General features: G+C 37.2%; 1 protein-coding gene across 10 annotated transcripts in view; it reads left to right on the forward strand.

Moving 5' to 3' along the window:
• The window catches only part of LOC139969035 (netrin receptor UNC5B-b-like), a 147,968-nt gene that overhangs the window by 119,553 nt on the left and 9,734 nt on the right, over positions 1–18,681 (forward strand). For 8 of the 10 annotated variants that reach the window (XR_011793632.1, XR_011793631.1, XR_011793633.1 and 5 more), the window contains exons 1-9: positions 1,447–1,872; positions 3,840–4,070; positions 5,778–5,891; positions 6,442–6,729; positions 8,748–8,915; positions 10,086–10,250; positions 12,252–12,308; positions 14,865–15,014; positions 17,548–18,153. Coding sequence is in view for 3 of the 10 variants with exons in the window: in XM_071973740.1 (XP_071829841.1) it covers positions 1,713–1,872; positions 3,840–4,070; positions 5,778–5,891; positions 6,442–6,729; positions 8,748–8,915; positions 10,086–10,250; positions 12,252–12,308; positions 14,865–15,014; positions 17,548–18,153 (1,939 nt within the window). In the remaining 7 variants the exon portion in view is untranslated. Of the gene's footprint in view, positions 1–1,439; positions 1,873–3,839; positions 4,071–5,777; positions 5,892–6,441; positions 6,730–8,747; positions 8,916–10,085; positions 10,251–12,251; positions 12,309–14,864; positions 15,015–17,547; positions 18,154–18,681 lie in introns of those variants that run through there. The other 2 variants (XM_071973743.1, XM_071973742.1) reach the window with 2 other exon arrangements.

Consider the following 18,681-nt stretch of genomic DNA (forward strand, 5'->3'; position numbering starts at 1 on the left):
CCCAATATTCAATTTGATTCTGTCCCAACGTTCGTTTTGATTCTGTCCCAAAGTTCGTTTTGATTTATGGGGGAAACTTTCAATCGTGGGGGCGATCTTTCAATTAGTTCCCACAGTCATTTCGTTTATCGATGGCTTGGTGTACTTTAATTTGGTTGTCTAGTCAGTTTCCTTTTGGTGCATCTTTTTCTTATTATTAGCTGTATGATCATGTTAATTTTCCCTCATTTTGGTCTGTTTATATGTTCTTTTCTTGTTTAGAATGTTTAATCTCTATATCCTTTCAGTCTATCTGTAATGCACTACATTCTTATTATTGTTCCTTTTCATCTTTGTTTTTGTCTGGTCGTCTCTTGTTTCATTGTTGTATTTTTTGCCCAAATGGCCGCCCATATGTGTGTGGGTGCATGCTGGAAGGAAATATAGATGAAAACGAAAAAGTTGAACCAAACAAAGTACTGGATTTGAAATCATTCAATGTAGATTGTGAAAGGTTATTTCTCATGAATGCTTCTTTTATTGTGTTGCTTCAGTCTTGTTTTGCTTCGACCAGTGAGTTGCCAGTGGGCACTCCATGCTTCAAACATGGGAAGTATTAACCTGATTTAATACCCTATGGGGGGCTCTGCAAAGCTTTTCTTTCTGTTCTGTTTTGGTCACATAACATCAAGGTTATCCCACAATTAACTTTAGCCACTGCTAAGCATAACTCTTGACATAGATGGATCTAGCCATTTGGCAAACTGTCAATGTATACTTCTATGGAATATAAGATTACAGTGCAGAGCAATTCTCAGTTCATAACTGATGATTCATGTTACACTACTTTAAAGAAAGGTGATTTATTTCCCACAGCTTTTGCAGTGTGGGGCAATAACATCATTATAATATTAACACAAATACATATCAAAGTAGACGTTCCTTGAATTACAAGGTACCAGCATGTGTGGTATTCCTACGTTGTGTAATCTTGTAGCAGTGATGTTAGTCTCACAGAAAGATCCCAGCAAAGGATCTTCAACCTTCATGATGGTTTCCTCTAATGTGTCATAGCAACTTAGCATCAAACCGCTATGATTATTTGGTATATATATAGATAGATGTAGATATATTTATATAGCTATATATAGATATGGATATATGGATATGGATATATATATCCATATATATATATATATATATATATATATATATCCATATCTATATATATATATATATATATATATATATATTGACATTTGGCAACATTCTGAGTCAGTGCTTGATGCTGGAATCTCATCATGAGTATAATTAATGCAAGGTGTAAATGCATGATTGAGCATGCTCCTAGACCTACAGTACTAATTAATGCTATCAATGTTCATGGGTTATACCATGCAGCATGAATTGACTGCAATCTCGGCCAAGACAGAGAGAACACATCGTACGTACGGTGCATTTTAATTTCCATAGAAAACAGTCGGAGCTGTTAACTGAGAGTTTTGTGAATATTTCATCATCAATCAAGGTGTCTTCTCTTGTGAGATAATTCCTCTAGTGGTTAATGTGCCATCTATCACAAAGACATTCAAATATTTACCAAGTATACATTGTTTACTCTCTGTATTAAGAGTTCGACAGAAGACTTTTTTCCTTTCTTAAGGGTTATTTGTTTGGGGGCCTCTGGGCCCCCAAATTCGAGACCTGTTCAAAAGTTTTGAAAATATTTTGACATGGAGGTGTTTCACTGTTCAACTTCAACTATGAAGTATTATTTTATTTTAAGTCACCTTCAAAGCAGTTTCCCTGCTTCAACATTTTATTGTTTAATGTATTATTACCTTTTAACCGGTCTCATCGTCTGGGTGTTATTTGGGACAATTGTTCCTGCAGGTAAAACATTTCTGAAAGCTTTTAGTGATTTTCAGCATGTTTCAATTTGATTTATTTATGAGGCAAGATGATAACCTTAATCTTATTGGTAATACTAACAGTTTTTCTTATATGGATACAAGTGTAGTTGGCTAGTAATTTAAATTGTCTGAATTAAGCAGATGGTTTCCGTGGACATCAAGATTAATCATATTCCCAAGATATTTATCCATGAGAAATTGATACCTTTTGAATGAATACATGAAGATTTTAATTAATATTTCTCTTTTACATCAGAAATGAGAAATCATCTCAAACACTCCCCCCCCCCCCCTGTCCTGCACTTTGAACCTTCCTGCTATTGTGATCCTAACTCTGCTCTGAAGTACTTTGATTATGTGGTACAGGTGGTCAGTGTGTGTAGTGAAGCACTCAACTGAGCCTACCTACAATAGTTATTTATGTCTGCCACAGTTCATGCTCACTTCCTATCCTGCATTTTAGAGGGTGAATTGTCCTATATGTACCCACCCATCCATCAATCTTGATTTTCCTACCAAACCAATACCAACTGCTACAGTTAATCCCTTTGTCCAACTTAGTCACATTTCAAAACACAAAAATAACCTGAGGGAAAAATATGGTCCAGTAGAAGGCCGCTGACTTCAACCATAGGGTAGATTGGGATTTTCTACCAAAAAGGTCTGGGTTTTCTCCAGAAGTGTCACTACAGTACTCTCTTGGGTGGGATGCTGTCAAGCAGATATAGAGATTGGATTTGATGTGATAGCAGATCTTTAATTAAATTATCTGTGGTTATTGGGGTTTTTGTAATAGACAGTAATTTGCGGGACATGATAAACCAAGATAAAGCCATAAAGATTTGTACACGATAAGTCTGTCATATGGAGGGAGCTGGTGCAGTGTGTAATGTTTTAAGTATAGTAAATTGTGCCTGGTGATGTTTTGCTTTGTACTAAGTTACTAGCCCCCCTACATGATAATTTTCTTCTAACTGACACTATGAGTAATTAGGTGCAGGAAGGTAGAGTATTAAACGCTATCCAGTTTAGATTGGCAAGCCTGTATTTGAATCAACCAATCATAGGTAACGACCCTGATTCAACCAGGAGGCTTGTCTGTGGTAGCTCCCTGTTTCCGCATAGAGCAGCATTGCAGGAATGTATGCATACTGTTGTTTTTGCAGTGTATACTTTTACCAATATGACAAAACCATGTACCTATACCTTGATTGTTTCATCTCTCACTCAGTTGTGTCTGTGGTGATGACATTTTAATTGATAAATTGTGAACATCTAAGATGCAGTTTTAGGACATTTGCAGTACTTGGCATGAAAGGTCATTGATGGTGTCATACTTTTTGCTCTTACGTAAGTTGCAGTAATATGAGTAATGCAAGGTTATTTTGTAATTTACTTGAGCATACTCTCATACTGTGGATATGAATGATTGGAATTTGGCAATCTGATGTTAGTGGATATTTCCATGATGATAAGACGAAATAATATAAGTCTTACAGTGCCTTGTATATTACACTATTTCATAAATCAGTGATAATCTGTTCAAATTAAATCAATCTGCCATGCCCTCCTCACTTTTAGAGAATTTGAAAATCATATTGACAATCACTTTAATATTCACATCACCGTTTGCCAAAAGTTAGTCATGAATTATTCCAGACTAAGGATCAAACAACAGTTTGCCAAAGTCACCATACAGGAATAAATTAATTACTTATCATATATAAATGGAAATGTTGTTAAGTAATTCAGTACAAGATACTTACTGATCATAAGAAGGAGGGCTATGTTTGTTCACTGACATTATTGTTGTAAAATCATGCATTCATGATCAAATGAATGGTGCAAATCGTGCCTGAATTCTTGAATAAAGATGATGGGCTCATTCTAGTGGGTGGTGCATGAGGATAGTATTCAATCTAGTACTATTTCTTCTTCTCCTTCCAGCTGTGTCACCTGCCCCTGTATCTACATCCATTCCAGTCTTGCCGGTCATCTTGGAACATCCACAAGATGTGTACGTGGTCAGAAGCCAGTCGGTAGATCTCACCTGCACGGCTCAACCTGCCTCTCAGGTCTATTTCTCTTGCAATGGCGAGTTGATAAGTCCCGAGCAGCTGTCACATGACCAAACCTTTGATGAATACAAAGAAAACAAGATGATTAAAGCCAGATTGAGTAAGTCTGCTGGAAACAATTAACTGACTTCTTCCTAATGAAGAGTTTGCATGCTTAATGAGTTACTCTGATTAAAGAATGACAAGGTGATATTGGTAAATTGTGAGAACGATAAGGCCTTGGTCAACCTTGGCAGGTGAACAGGTCAATGAAATTAAATTGTTAAATAAGACTTGTAGCCACATAATACCTTGATAAAGAATTGATCAGTTCTCTGAGCATTTATACACCACAGTCCTCTAAATGTGAACAGATCAGTTTAAAAGAGAACTTGTTTTGTAGCCTGGAGTAATGGGGGAGACAGAAATGGCTGTCTTCTTCCGTCTGCTCTTAGCTCATTCCCAACATTTTACTGTATTATATGAATTAGGCTTGGGCAACTCCTACAAGTTTAGAGTCAAGTACTTGCTGTCCTACGTGATTCAACACATGACCAAGAAAGAAATAAGAAAGTAGGTGTACACAAACAGGTCCATCTATGGACAGACCTACTGTAATGTGACTATCAGGCATAGTACGGTAGGCCTTATTGCTTTCACACTAAAAAGGTCCATTTATTGGCAGACCTTAAGTGACTATCAGGCATAGTACGGTAGGCCTTATTGCTTTCTCACTAGTAAACAACAGTAACAAAAATCATGAATTAAATCCAGCATATCTCTCTCCCATGTTATGCATATTTAAAATTACCAAGTATTTTTTTCTTGGATATTTATGAAAGATTGTAGTCCTAACAATCGCTAACGCTTACTTGAATGCTGGAATACAACAGAAAGCTACACATGCCCAAACCGTCTGTATAGCAAAAGATTCCACTATCTAGAATCGTTTGCAAAAGGGTTTGTTTGTGACCTGTCATAGTACAATACCATGTGAATGTGTTTTCACTAGAGAATGCCTCACATAGCATGAAGACCTGTAAATCCCCTACTGTATAAGTACTACAGACAAAATAGCATGTGATCACAGAAACCTGGATATTCTGAGTTTCTGCTACTTAAAAACCACAAACTAGTGACCCTCCAATAAGAATTGGATCCTCATTCCTCAATTTGTTGCAGTGTTAGGTAAATTGTTTTTGAATTAAGAGGTAACTTTGGAGGTGGGTAGGCTTCATTGTGGCATACGCTAAACATGGTAGAATAGTGTACAATTGTTAACATGGTAAGTTGAACAATAAACACTAACTAGAAAGGGGTCAAAGTGTTCATGATTTATTTCTTGAAGGCATTTCCTACATAGCATGAGTTTATTGCATTATACTTCACACAATGGGCCTAATCTGGGGACTTTTGAAAGATGTCTATTGAATTCACACATGTGTTGGAAGTACTTACAGTACGTATACTTACCACTGTTTTGTTGTAGTAACAAATACAACATGCCTTTGCATTGCAAACAACAAAGCCCCTTTTGTACAATATTTTCATAACCACCATGACTGGTACTGTATTCCACATTATCAAATAGTGTCATGACACCTTACACATGTACTGTACCATGAGTCAAATAGAAAGTTTTTATCCAAACTGTTGTCACATCCAAGGATCAACTTAACCACTCCTGCACTGACTTTGGAAGGTCATATTTATATTAAGTCTTACCTGAATGTACTAAAACATGAAATCCTTTTTGTATTCTCAAGTACCTTGTGTTTATAATATCTACTCCGAGTCATTATTCTTTACCGTTTCTTCTTGTCGGCAGCCATAGGCAAGAGGATAGTCCCAATCAGTGATGAAGGCATAAGGTGTCTTTGCCAAGCCTGGAATGATGGCCTCGGACCAGTGAATAGTGATAGTGCACTTGTTAAACCTGCAAGTGAGTAACACGTCATTGCTATCTTGATGGGTTTTCTCTGTGTTGTTGCACCAATGATTGCAACCTCAGCAAATCCATTTATGAGAAATTGAGAAGGCATTCACAGTGAATCACCTTTGCACAGTCCACCCACATCATATCTCAATCAGCAGATTTACTGCATCATAGTGACTATCCTAGTGTATATGTTGTTGGATTTAAATCACCTTTGCACACAGTCCACCCACATCATATCTCAATCAGCCTATTGACTGCAACATAGTGACTATCCTAGTGTATATGTTGTGTGACTTGAATCACCTTTGCACAGTCCACCCACATCATATCTCAATCAGCCTATTTAATGCATCATAGTGACTATCCCAGTATATATGTTGTGTGATTTGAATCACCTTTGCACAGTCTACCCACATCATATCTCAATCAGCCAATTTACTGCATCATAGTGACTATCCTTGTACATATATATGTTGTATGATTGTCAGTTACTTTGGCAATTTGTCGTCATCTCAACTGAAATATTATCTATTGGCTTGTTCATATTTTGTAGCTTTGGACAGATTTTTTATACGGCAGCCACTGAGCAATTCCTACCCTGAGTCATTGCAGCCTATCGAACTCTACTGCAGTCCCCCGGATGGAGATCCCACACCGGAAACATACTGGCAGAAAGACGGAGAACGGATAGATACCTCTCTCGGTCATCACTACATCTTAAGTCACGAGAATTCATTGATCATTAACCAGCCTGCAGTTATAGACTCGGGCAATTACACTTGCGTAGCCGCCAACATTGCTTACGAGAGAATTTCTGATGTTGCAAAAATCAGAGTATATGGTGAGTTTGGATCAAAGGTAAATGTGTCTTATTGTACATGTATGTTCTGACTGTGAGAAAAAGGTTATGATTAGGTTTGCAACATAGTGGTTGTTCTCAATTGAATACAACCACTTAAAAGTTAGGATTGTCCTAAGGAAAGTTTACTGATGAAAGAGGAGCATATTCTAAGCATGATCCTGCTGAAGTTTGCAAATGGTAATGAAAATGGACACAGACTGTTCTATAAGTGAACTTGAAGCAAACAGGTGTAATGTCATAATTGCACACTGGCAGCAAAATGTTCTGATCTTCCTTTTGATTCCTTGCTGGAAAGGAACCTATGCAGTGAGAGTGGCTTGTATGTGTGTGTGTGTGACGGGGTGATGGATATTTGTCATACTTGCAATGTAGATGTATTATGGTGAGAAGGTGTGCCCGCTCACCTTATGAATATTAATGAGATTATGTGGCCAAATGAAAACTCTTTATATTGCAATAACTCTGCAATCTTAGAAAAGACTCCTTGGCATTCAAATTTCATTCTAGAAAGAAGAGAATATTAATATTATACCACAACATACCAAGTCTTAGATCAAGAACTTTGCAATAACTCTGCAACCTTAAGTCGGATTGTAGCCAAACTTGGTATATAGTTGTTGGTTAATTGCTGGTACATGAAGGCTATCTGGGCCCCAAAAGTGTTCTGGGCCTATTTTACTATTGACACCTAGCCAATTTGCCCCATATTCATTACATTTGTTGTGTCTGATAATCTCATTTAAAATTTTTCGTAAAGCTCTTTCATTTCCAAGATATACAAAAATTGATAAAATTGCGGAAACTCATTAAATATGTGCAAGCTATGACATAGAGTGTTGCGCTCATCAAACTAGCTTGTTTTAGGCTTTAACAAGTTAATTCCCCCTATTTACAGGCCCACATATATCATCGGAATAATGTGATGTTCCTTTTTTCAAAGAAGACAAAATATTTCAACAAATAGTCTTAGGCCACAAACCTGTGTTCGGTGTCCTTGAAATGAAGGTTGAGGAAGAACATAACAGAAAATTAGGCAGTCACTCCCTTAACATCATCAATTTGCATATTTAGCTTGTATGTTTATTCCTAAATAAAACTAGAATTAAGGAAAGACTTATAAAATGGTCAACCTTTGTTGGGTGTTGCAGCTACAGTACTTCCATGATTTCTATTTTCTAATGCCTTTTACAGTGGTTAGGACATTGTTCTTCATAGGTGTCCATAGACCTTTAAATCAGATTACATCCAAACTTGGAAGACAGTTACATAGCATTACAGCTGGTACATGTTGGTATAAATATTATGATATTGGGTGATGACATACAGCACTTTAATATTCCACTAGTTACCAAGGAACCATAGTTGCCTGTTGCCCTCGTGTTCACTTTACTCTTTGACCTTGGATTGGATAGGGTCCAACTTGGCCTAAGGGGATGTAAAGTTACCAATATATATCAATGACTGTAAGTGTGTTCTTAGCGAAATGTATCCCAATCGGAAGAAGGAAATTGGATGTCAATTTTATAGAAAAATGAAGAAGTTTGTGGTTCTGCTTCTATGACTTCACACTTGTTTGGTTCAAGTTCATGCCAAACATGTCAACTTCAAATGATGTTATCTCAAAAATGGTACGTAAGCATTGAATTTAACCTACTGTAAGTAACAAGGATGCTTAGAATATGTATAAATATTCCTCTGGACAATCATCCTTATAATAGTCTGTATGTGTTCACTGTATGTGGAAATAATTTTTCATTTAAGGCATTGGATTGCATGTTCATAATGGAATGCATAATTCTGCTTGAAACTGTCATTCCATGGATACCTGTCAAACCTGATATCATTTATTGTAACAAATAATTAAAACCACAACACAGGTCACTGACTACTTTTATTGCAAGGTTATATTCTGCTAATTATTCACCTTTGATTTGTCTGATTCTTCAGTGATCACACAGGACACAAAAACATGTATCTCTCTTTTTGTGCCATTTCAGTGAGCGGAGAATGGGGTTTGTGGAGTAGCTGGAGTAGCTGTGACCCACTCTGTGGTGATGGGGTCCAGACGAGGAGAAGGAAGTGTTCAAATCCGATGCCAGAGAGCGATAGAGAAGACTGCATAGGATCATCTAGAGAAACACAACCTTGCCATAACGCCTGCCCAAGTAAGAATGCAGTGATTGAATTTTATTGGCAGTGCTTTATCAATCAAACAGTTGGAGTTTCTTTGTTTTCTTGATGAAATTCCTTTGAAGACCTGGTATCTACTTCAGAAACATTTTACAACTTTAATACTAATCTAAGTAATGGTTTGTTAAATAACTTTTCAAGCCAGAAAACTTTGTAGGTGAAGTAGAAAGTTGAAAACATTTCATTGGTATGGAGAGAGACTAATTACATAGGATTGAAGATACCCCAAATTAAGGTCCGAAGCCCTTTATACACTGAACCCTTTTAGATACTCTGTATAGCACTACTAGGAGCAGGTCAACTTTCAAGCACATACGGCCAGCTCTCTCATCCACCACCCCCCCCCCCTTCTCCCCATTCAATGTCTCTATAAAGTCACAGTGTGTTCAGTTACTGTGGAAAGGAGTAGCAATGTGAAATTCAATGTAGGTGTTTGGTTACCTATCTAGATGCAGATTAGCAGCAACTGATGTTATCCTTCAGAACTGGAGACTGTGTGAGATGGTTCCAAACAGGATATTAGAAACAATCAATTATTAGTTTGGTTACTCTTTGTAGCAATCCTTGACTTATATATTTACTGCTCAGCAGATTGAATACTTGTGAAACATCTCTGAAGTTGTCAGGTCCTAGTTCATTGTCTGATTATATATAGCTAGTGCTATGAAGTGCTGCCTAACAAAATCCAGTAAGGTTTTCAAAGATGATTTCAAGCGGGCTTGCCAGATTTTAAGATGCCACTGACCAGATTTGCGGATGAAAAATATGCATAATGTGGGTTATTAGACCAACGTTAAGGAGCAAAAATTGGTAAAAGAAATGTTGATGTTTTATACCGATGCATAGGCCTACCTGTATGCAACCTTTAGTCTGACTGACCAACATTTTCAGCTGCTATTGCTCTGAAATTGGTAGGCCGTTATTATTAAAAGGCCATCAAAATTTGGAAGACCCAAGATTTGTCACTTGTGGCTTTTCAAATGCCAAACTGGCAATGGTGATTTCTAGTAATCTAGGTTTGTGGGATGAAATGAAACAAATTATAACAAATACACAAAAAACAGCATTTAGCTGTAAATGAAGATTGTATTTCTTTTGATTTTACGTACTCGAAAGGTATGAACTTTGATTGTTTCTGATTGCAGCTAATGGTAGATGGGGAGAGTGGTCAGATTGGTATGACTGTAACGCCGAGTGCCAGAGTATCCGAGTACGGTCCTGTGACAGTCCAAGTCCAGCCAATGGCGGAAGGGACTGCAGGTCAGGTGCTGCATTGGAGAAGAAGAACTGTACGGGAGGACTATGTGCAGGTAAACTATAACAACAATATTAACACCTCATCTGTCAGACCAACAATGAATTAGCAAAATTTACTCGCGCCCCTTCCCTTAAGTAAATAGAAATATCCTTTGGAGGAGTTCACATGATAAATTTAACAGATTATTAGACATGGCTAGAATTAGAGAGATAATGGCTCAAGGGTGGACAAGGGCTCTCTGAGCTTACCAGAAGATGGAGATGTGTCTGAGACCAACATTGGTTCTTTTTTTTTTTGTTAGATGGTGCTAGTTATTTGTTGAATTCTTTGCTTGTGTGATTTTCATTTTCTTTTCATTAATTTTCTCTTTATAGTCGTAATGTGCTGTTGTTTTCTACATATTTTCCATTGTTCCTGTATTACCTTGTCTTAATTCTCGAAGCTGCATTCTTAAGTTTAAGAAATGCTTCTCATAATTGAATGATCATGGACTCTGCTATTTCTTTAATAATCATTTAAAAATAAACAAAATGAGGGATTATTTGATAGATGTTAAATTCGCTCACTGCTTTCCTGCATCAAACTTTTTCCACAAAAAAACTAAATTTAAACTTTGCACTTTATAAAATGTATTCTTTGCAATCAGAATTCTTATCTAGAATTGGTTGCTATGTGCACATGCAACATGTCTGCCCACCATGTGATGCTCTCGGTAGAATCCCAGTGTACCTTATGGAAGTGCTGAATTAATTTAATTTGTGGTGCATAATTTTGATTGAAAATGTTAATTCATAAAGATGTATGGTATCAAAAGGCCATTCTGTGAGTTTAAAGAATCAAAGTACTTCTTATCTCAGTGTACAGCTTGTCAACTTGTTTTCTAATTCTATGATTTACTTTACTTCAAAACACTCCTTGCTTTTGCTTATATGTCATTCTTGATCAGAAATATTTCCTTCGAACAGTGTTTGTAAATCCAGAGAAAAGTCAGAGAGTCAGCTGGATTGGCGTCTGAAATTCCGAGATCCCTTTTAGATATCCATGGTTCCTGGGTGGTTTGGCGACAAAAAGGGGATTTGTTTTGAATGTCATCAAGAAAACAGTGTAAACATCTCTGAAACGTGTTGATTGGCAAAGGAAAAAATAATTGTTAGCTGCTCCTACTGTTATTTTATTTCTTTGCTTGGGAACAGTCATAGGTTGGCCATATTGTGGAAAAAGGAGCAAAAAAATGTATTGCTGTGTATTGCAGAAGGTTTTGAAGTACAGCAGTTGTCTCAACCTTATCTGTTGAAGTTTGCAGATGGTGATTTGATCCTGTGGCAATGTGCTCACCATCTGTGTCTATTTTTCTTGTTGCTTAGTTTAAATTGTTTTGTCATTTTTTCGAGGGAGCACAACCCCTGTTACCAATAAATGGAACTTACCTGATTTAACTCAGATGTGGTCACAGCATGCCATAAATGAGTCAAGTATGGTCAAAATTGCAAAATCTTATTTTGTCAATGATTTCTATTATGATATTGAGTTCCAAACAGAGAAGAGGTAATTCTTCATACATGATAATATTTGTAAATTTCTGCAGCAGTTCAAAATAACTTGAAATTGTGTCATAGGTTGGAGAAATGTCAGCCAAGTCCTAACGCTTGATCCCAAATAAATGAAACATTTAACCATTTCCAAATTATGAAGCATAATGGTCCACACCTGCATGGTGATTATGTTTTCTCTAGTGCGAAGGTAAATTCATACACACTTACCCAGTTATATGTAGCATGGTATTTCTGGTATTTCTGATGGATGTTGAGGGCAATAACTCTTCTGAACAAGTCCTGAATATTAAACTAAAAATCAAGCAGCCATTTGTGGTCTCATTGCTGGTAGCAGGGATGAAATTACAATCACTAGCTAAGCATGCACTTAAATCAAGGACAAACAGTGGCAGGGGATGTTAGATGTTACTTGTTGCTATGGTGATTTATCTTCTTCTTAATTTTTGTGGTTATCCCTGTTTGCTTAGCCCTATTTGATGTTACATGTCTTTTCCCTGCAGTGGTGAATATTGGTGTCAATGGTGCCAGCTTTGAGAACACCAACTATGGTGTGCCTGGTAAGTTTATTTATTGGATGCTTAATGCTGATTGGATATGTATGCGTGATATTACCAGCAAAATTATATGATGTTAATGTCTTATATATAGCTCTTTAATAGGAAATGAATGTTTAATAGGGAAAGAAAATACTCAATATTACTCAGTCAAATATTCCACACACAAAATAAGACATTGGCTTGATTGCACATTACAAAGTAGTATTTTTGTATGTTGTTTTGGAGGTAAGATACAAAATTATAACATAGCAGCTACTTTACAAACTTTTTAATGACATTGAAGATATCACTGTGATTCTTAAAGAATTAGTTATCAGGTGGTTATCCACCAAGTATTAGAGCTGAAAATTTCATTTCTAATGCACAAAATGTTCAGCTGCAACCATTGCCAAAATAATTGGAAAGGAAAAGAGTGATGGTGAATGACATTAAATGCAAAGCAGTTGTATATATATGTCTGTGGAATTTAAGTAAGGGCACTGTGTCAGTCATACTGAGCAAGATATTTAGAATGCTGTTTGTCTGTCGTCGTTAACCAACCATTTCAGTGATGAGATATAAAGGTCATTCTACCATTAATATCAGCTTTCACAAGAGAGGATCATGTCAAACTTAAATTGGATTTCCCCTTGGAATATATCATCATTTTCAGTATTACACATCTCAATCATTCCTTAAATTTGTGTTTGCTATAATAAGTATGTGTCACATGTATGCATATATTTTTATATTGTTAACCTGGCAGTATTTCATGTTGATTACAGATTTGTTTTAATTTTCAAGACAGATTTGTTGGTATTTCTAATCAACGGTAGAGAAGCACTTTCACTTGATTAATACTCATGCTTGCTAAATGTGCTAGTGATGTGATTAATTCTAATCATCTCTTGATTGTATTTGCTAAAAAAAAAGGGATGAAACATGAGATGTAAGTCACCAATATTAAAGCCTACTTGTTTTTTTTTAAGTGATTTTCATCTCCTAAGTAATGAGCAAGTCTTGTCTGCCTGCATCTTGTAATTCACTTGGCATTTGTGTGTCGTCAGTTTCCTTAATCTTAGCTTTCTTATTTTCTCTCTCAAAAGCTAGTTTGGCAATTGAAAGAGGTCATCATACTTTGATGATATGATGGGGATGAAACGGTCCTAGTATTTACAGCGGCCATAAATCAAATGAGACCTACTGCCCACCGTTTCCCCACAGATATCATTCCTAAAGAGTCTGTATAAACAAATAGACCAATAAAGCTTTTATACAAAATAGGTTGATCTATATGTCAAAGTTTCTTGGCTTATTTTGTGTAGTAGGATAGAACCAGTGTATAGGATGACCACATCACTTGTAGATCTATTCTGTACCTTTTGGGTTCAAAATCTGTAGAAGTAATAGCTGACATGCTTGACTAACCATTCATGTGTGGAATAATAATAGACCATGGCAGCCATTGGGCTTTTAGTATAACGTTGATGTTTGTGTTTCCTGTAAATAACAGACATCTCGCCTCCAATTAGCATTTTAAGCATATTTAAGTGTGTTACTGTGAGGTCATGAAATGTCGAGATCATATGAAATAACCCATGATTACTGTGGAATTTAACTCGACTGTGCACTTATCTATGGTGCCATAAATCAATCTTGCTGTAAGATAAGTTGGCTGTGTACATTTTATTAAAGCCACATAACCTTCCTGTTTGCACTTATATTCTTAAATAAAAAACCAGCTTGGGTTAAATTGTGTCCGGTGTGACAACGCAATTACACAAGAGTTCAGTGATTCCTTTACACATAACAAGCAGTCAGAAGATATGAGCAGAGCATATCGTCTTGTTTAATTAAGTCACGACTAATCATCGTCGTCTTTAACAAATTGATTGCATTTGGGATCCCATGATTGACATCATGATGTGAAGGGGTCTATGTGGACACTAGTATCTGTTGTTCTAACCTGTTAGCTGTTGTTAATATGCACATTGCATGGTTTCAGCCTACACACACACGTAAAGTGAAATATCAAGCGAGACTCAATAGAATCACCTTCAGTATCATCCTGTTGCTTGAATTCCTCCTCACTGATAAAGTATTAGTGTAAATTAATCAACATACTCCTCATATCTGACGCTATGTACCAGTAGATATGTGAGTGAACCAACTCACCTATGACAATAAGAAACTTACAACAAGCTAGTAATCGAACCTGTGAATCATTATTACACAAATGCCCATTAACAGCCATGAAGGACAACAGAAGCCCTTCTCAGAACCTGATCATCATCTCTGCTAGACAATTCAGAAGATCCTCATTTGCATACATGTGTAGAGTTTACAAAGATTTTGAATATTTATAAATAGACATTCCTAGACTTTTCTTTGATTCTGGTAGTTTTAAAGGGTACATGGAACAATTATGTTCAACACAGGCTGAATCTTGATCACTGCCTTCAATGTCAAATCATGACTCACAGTCTCACACACACCTTATGACTGGAGCAGGTTCTGTCTCTTCAGCTTGTAAAGTGGCAGTCTATCAACCATGCATCTCATTTTCTCTGTTTACAGATTCACCTTCCCTCGCAGAACTTATTCCTGTCTACATCGGTATTGGTCTGGCCTTCTTTGTTATTGTTATGTCATGCATATTCATGCTGATCTGCTTCATGTCCAGGAGGAAACGGCATACACCTATGTACCCTGCTCCAACAACAACAGGTAAGATTGGGTTAGGGAGGAGTGGGGGGGGGGAGGGTGAGGGGTCTAGGAAATGGTATTAAGTAATGAATCAAAACGTGGGTTTGGAAAAGGTGGGTTTGGAAAGTGGGTTTGGAAGTGGGTTTGGAAAAGGTGTCTTCAGAAGTTGCAGAAGTACTGCTGTTTCAAAGGTAAATGATTAAATCGAGATATGTTTTGTCCTCTATGTGAAGTTTCTTCTGTCAATCTTTTGTGCATTTGATAGTATCCATCCTAATTTGCATGGCATTAAATAAATCATGGGTGGTGGTATACTTTGTTATAATTAATATATCATAATCTATGAGACGGTGACTGTAAATGCTTAAGACAGTCCCTGTTCAAACCCTTTGGTTAAGATGTTGATATATTAATTAGAGAAGTTTTTTTTGCAAAGTTAATAAATGATAAAGCTGTTTGAGCCTGTACTTGTATAGCAGTATTTGTCTGAAGGAAGACGCCTCCTCTTCTTCAGCATTCTGTTTACATTGCAATGTTTACAGTAGTTGATGCTCGCGAATGGTTTCCACGATCCATTGGCTTGATGGATGATTGCTGATGGCCTGATTCAGTGAGGTGCATCCATCTTACCTCCCAGTTCTCAATAATCGTAAATCCATGCAAGCCGAGCAGCTGCTCAGTCAGGGGTCTATCCGTATCTTGGCTGAAGTGTCGAGTAAAGTGCATTTAAAGGGATAACTGGTTTTCAGGTTTGCGCTTAGGAAGTAATAATACGCTCTTTTCAACAGGACTCGTTCATCTTTAAGCTAACAGATTTCTCATTGTTGTAAGGATGGTGCTTGTAGAAAAACTTAATAATGATAACATAGTACTTGGATAACTTTCTTACGACTGTGTTTAGGGAAATGAAATAAATCTGGATGGTACTACTCCCTGACGTCTTGCTGGTCTTGCTTCAGCATCCTCTGTACCAGGAATCAGAGTGGGTAAATCCGCAAGAAAAATGTGCCGTTAGAAAAGCCACACTCTCTCTAGAATGGTTGTGCTCTGATTAGGGATGCACCAGATGTCCGGCCGGACTATCTGGCCGGATAGTGAGCAATTATCCGGTTCCGGCCGGATATTTTTCAAAACCAGGCCGGATCTTTTTCAAAATCTGGCCTGAATTATCCCTTAAAAAGGTGTTGGTATTAACTTTAAACAATGTAAACTATTTCCAAAAATTAATAAAATATTCAAAGTAAGGAAAAATTAGGTTTAACATGTCTAATTTTCTCAATGGTCTGACCCACTGTTTCTAAAGATCAATCAAAATAATACAACTACTGTAATACTATGTTTAATATTGTGCAGTTCAAATAGACCATTCATATACTTATCAGTCAAAATACTGTTCCATTGAATCTTTACTTTCCCATTATTGTTGGCATTCATGTTTTCTCTGAATATTTATGTGTGAAACAATCTCTTATATGGTTAAATATGTCTGATTTTTTTTAAAATTCCACAAAAACCACCATCTTTATAATATGCGTATACCTCACCTAAGATTTGCTCCTTGTTTCATACTTATACTTTTTATTACTGATTTTCTTTTGTGTAATGAAAAAATCCGGTTCCGGCTGGATTTTATCCGGCCGGATTTCATGTACTATCCGGCAAAATCCGGTTCTGGCCGGATCCTAAAATTTGGATCCGGTGCATCCCTAGCTTTGATGTTTAATTAAATTAGACTGATTAAACAAAGACAGTACTAGGTCTTCTGTTAGTTTCTCCATTTTGGTGCACCATTGTCGAAGCCAGTCTTTACTTGTCAAACAGCATTTCACTATTTTTGAAAGTGTTGCATATTAGTTAACCAGAAAGAGTCATAGGAAGGGGTGGGGGGGGGGTGGGTACGGATGGACCCAGATATGTCTAGCCATGCAAACTCCTAAAGTGAGAAAATTGCATCTATATTAATACTGTTAGTTCTTTCAATAGTACTTTAAATTAATATAGTTAGTTCTTTCGATAAATTGCAATCGCTGGATTAAATATCAACCAGTACCCGTTTGTTGTGAGAGATTTGCTCAAACAGGTGCTAGGGTCACCTACAATGACTGTGTAAGTACAGTCCCTGTGGACAGTCAACTACAGGAAATGGTGGGTTTGTGAGTGTTACTTGGCATCAATAGATGTTTGTTGCAATTAACACACACATTACCCTTGTAGATCAATGTCAGGCAGGTGACAAAACTATAATAACATATCATTGAACCACCTGCCATCATACCACCTGCCATCATACCACCTGCCATCATACCACCTGCCATCATACCACCTGCCATCATATCACCTGCCATCATATCACCTGCCATCATACCACCTGCCATCATACCACCTGCCATCATACCACCTGCCATCATATCACCATCCATCATACCACATGCCATCATATCACCTGCCGTCATACCACCTGCCATCATATCACCTGCCATCATATCACCTGCCATCATACCCAATTGCCAGTTTATTCTGTTTAACATATTTTTCTCCCTCTTTCTTATAATAGTTTTATCTGCAGTTGATGAGTGCAACATGGCCATGTTAACAATGCAACCAGATATTACTCAAACAAGTCATCACGCAGCCTTCTGTACACACGTCCGCCTACCCAACGAATCTGACAAGCCTAATGGTTTCCATCACTCCAACTCTTACTTAGAGACATCTAAACAAGGCTCACCTCACAATATGTCTGTGTCGTTTTCACCCAAGAATGGGGCAGTGACCCACCTGGGTGGGTACAGCTCATCCCACTCGGACGGCTCCCATTACTCCCTCCAGAATGGGAGCATGAAATCTAACACAGTACACACCTATGTGCCATTGGTTGGGCCTGGGTCCGAGCGCCATTACTGTACGGCAAGCAAAGAACGACCCAGCTGCTATGACAGATGCCACCTTCGGGACGAAGATTCAGACTTTTACTCGCAACAAAAAGATGAACCAGTCTATGCCTTGCCCATCCAGTCTTCAGAGTCTAGCATGGGACCAGAATCAGAAGTAGACACAGAACAATTCCAGGAAGCGGTACCGACTGGGTCTGCCGACTCACATATGATGGTCTCTGGTAGGTTTGGTCCTAGAGGAGGTCGTCTCATCATCCCAGAGGCAGGCAAGTAAAATTATTATCTCCTGTCATATCTCGGTGGATATAATAAACCGGTCTGGTATGGCATTGTATTACTTTGCTGCAATTGCCTGCAAAACTGCTCAAAAAGGCTACACAAATTCAACAGTGTTTTAGTAGGATTTGGGGTACAGAAATTTTAGTCTGTGTAGCATTTAACAAGAATACACTTCCTAAACTTGTGGTAGCTCTAAGACAACATATAAACCACCAAAACGAATCCCTCCTCGTGCTTATAAAGGGAATGAATAAACAAACTGCCATTATATAGACCTAGACAAACTTTCAACTAATTTGATCTGTACCTTGCTGAATTAATACCCAAATAACTGCTAATTCAATGCACAATTCAAGAGACAATTTTTTTTTAATGTATCCTTGTTTGAAAATAAAAGCTACTGTATCTACAACATCATATCTTACACAAGTTGCCACAAATTTGTCTGTTGTTTCTGGCAATTTGTGAAAGTAAAAATCCAGATTGTTTACTTTATAATATTATATTATATCTTT

The sequence above is a fragment of the Apostichopus japonicus genome, chromosome 6 (assembly GCF_037975245.1).
Source record: "Apostichopus japonicus isolate 1M-3 chromosome 6, ASM3797524v1, whole genome shotgun sequence".
Classification (NCBI taxonomy): Eukaryota; Metazoa; Echinodermata; class Holothuroidea; order Aspidochirotida; family Stichopodidae; genus Apostichopus; species Apostichopus japonicus.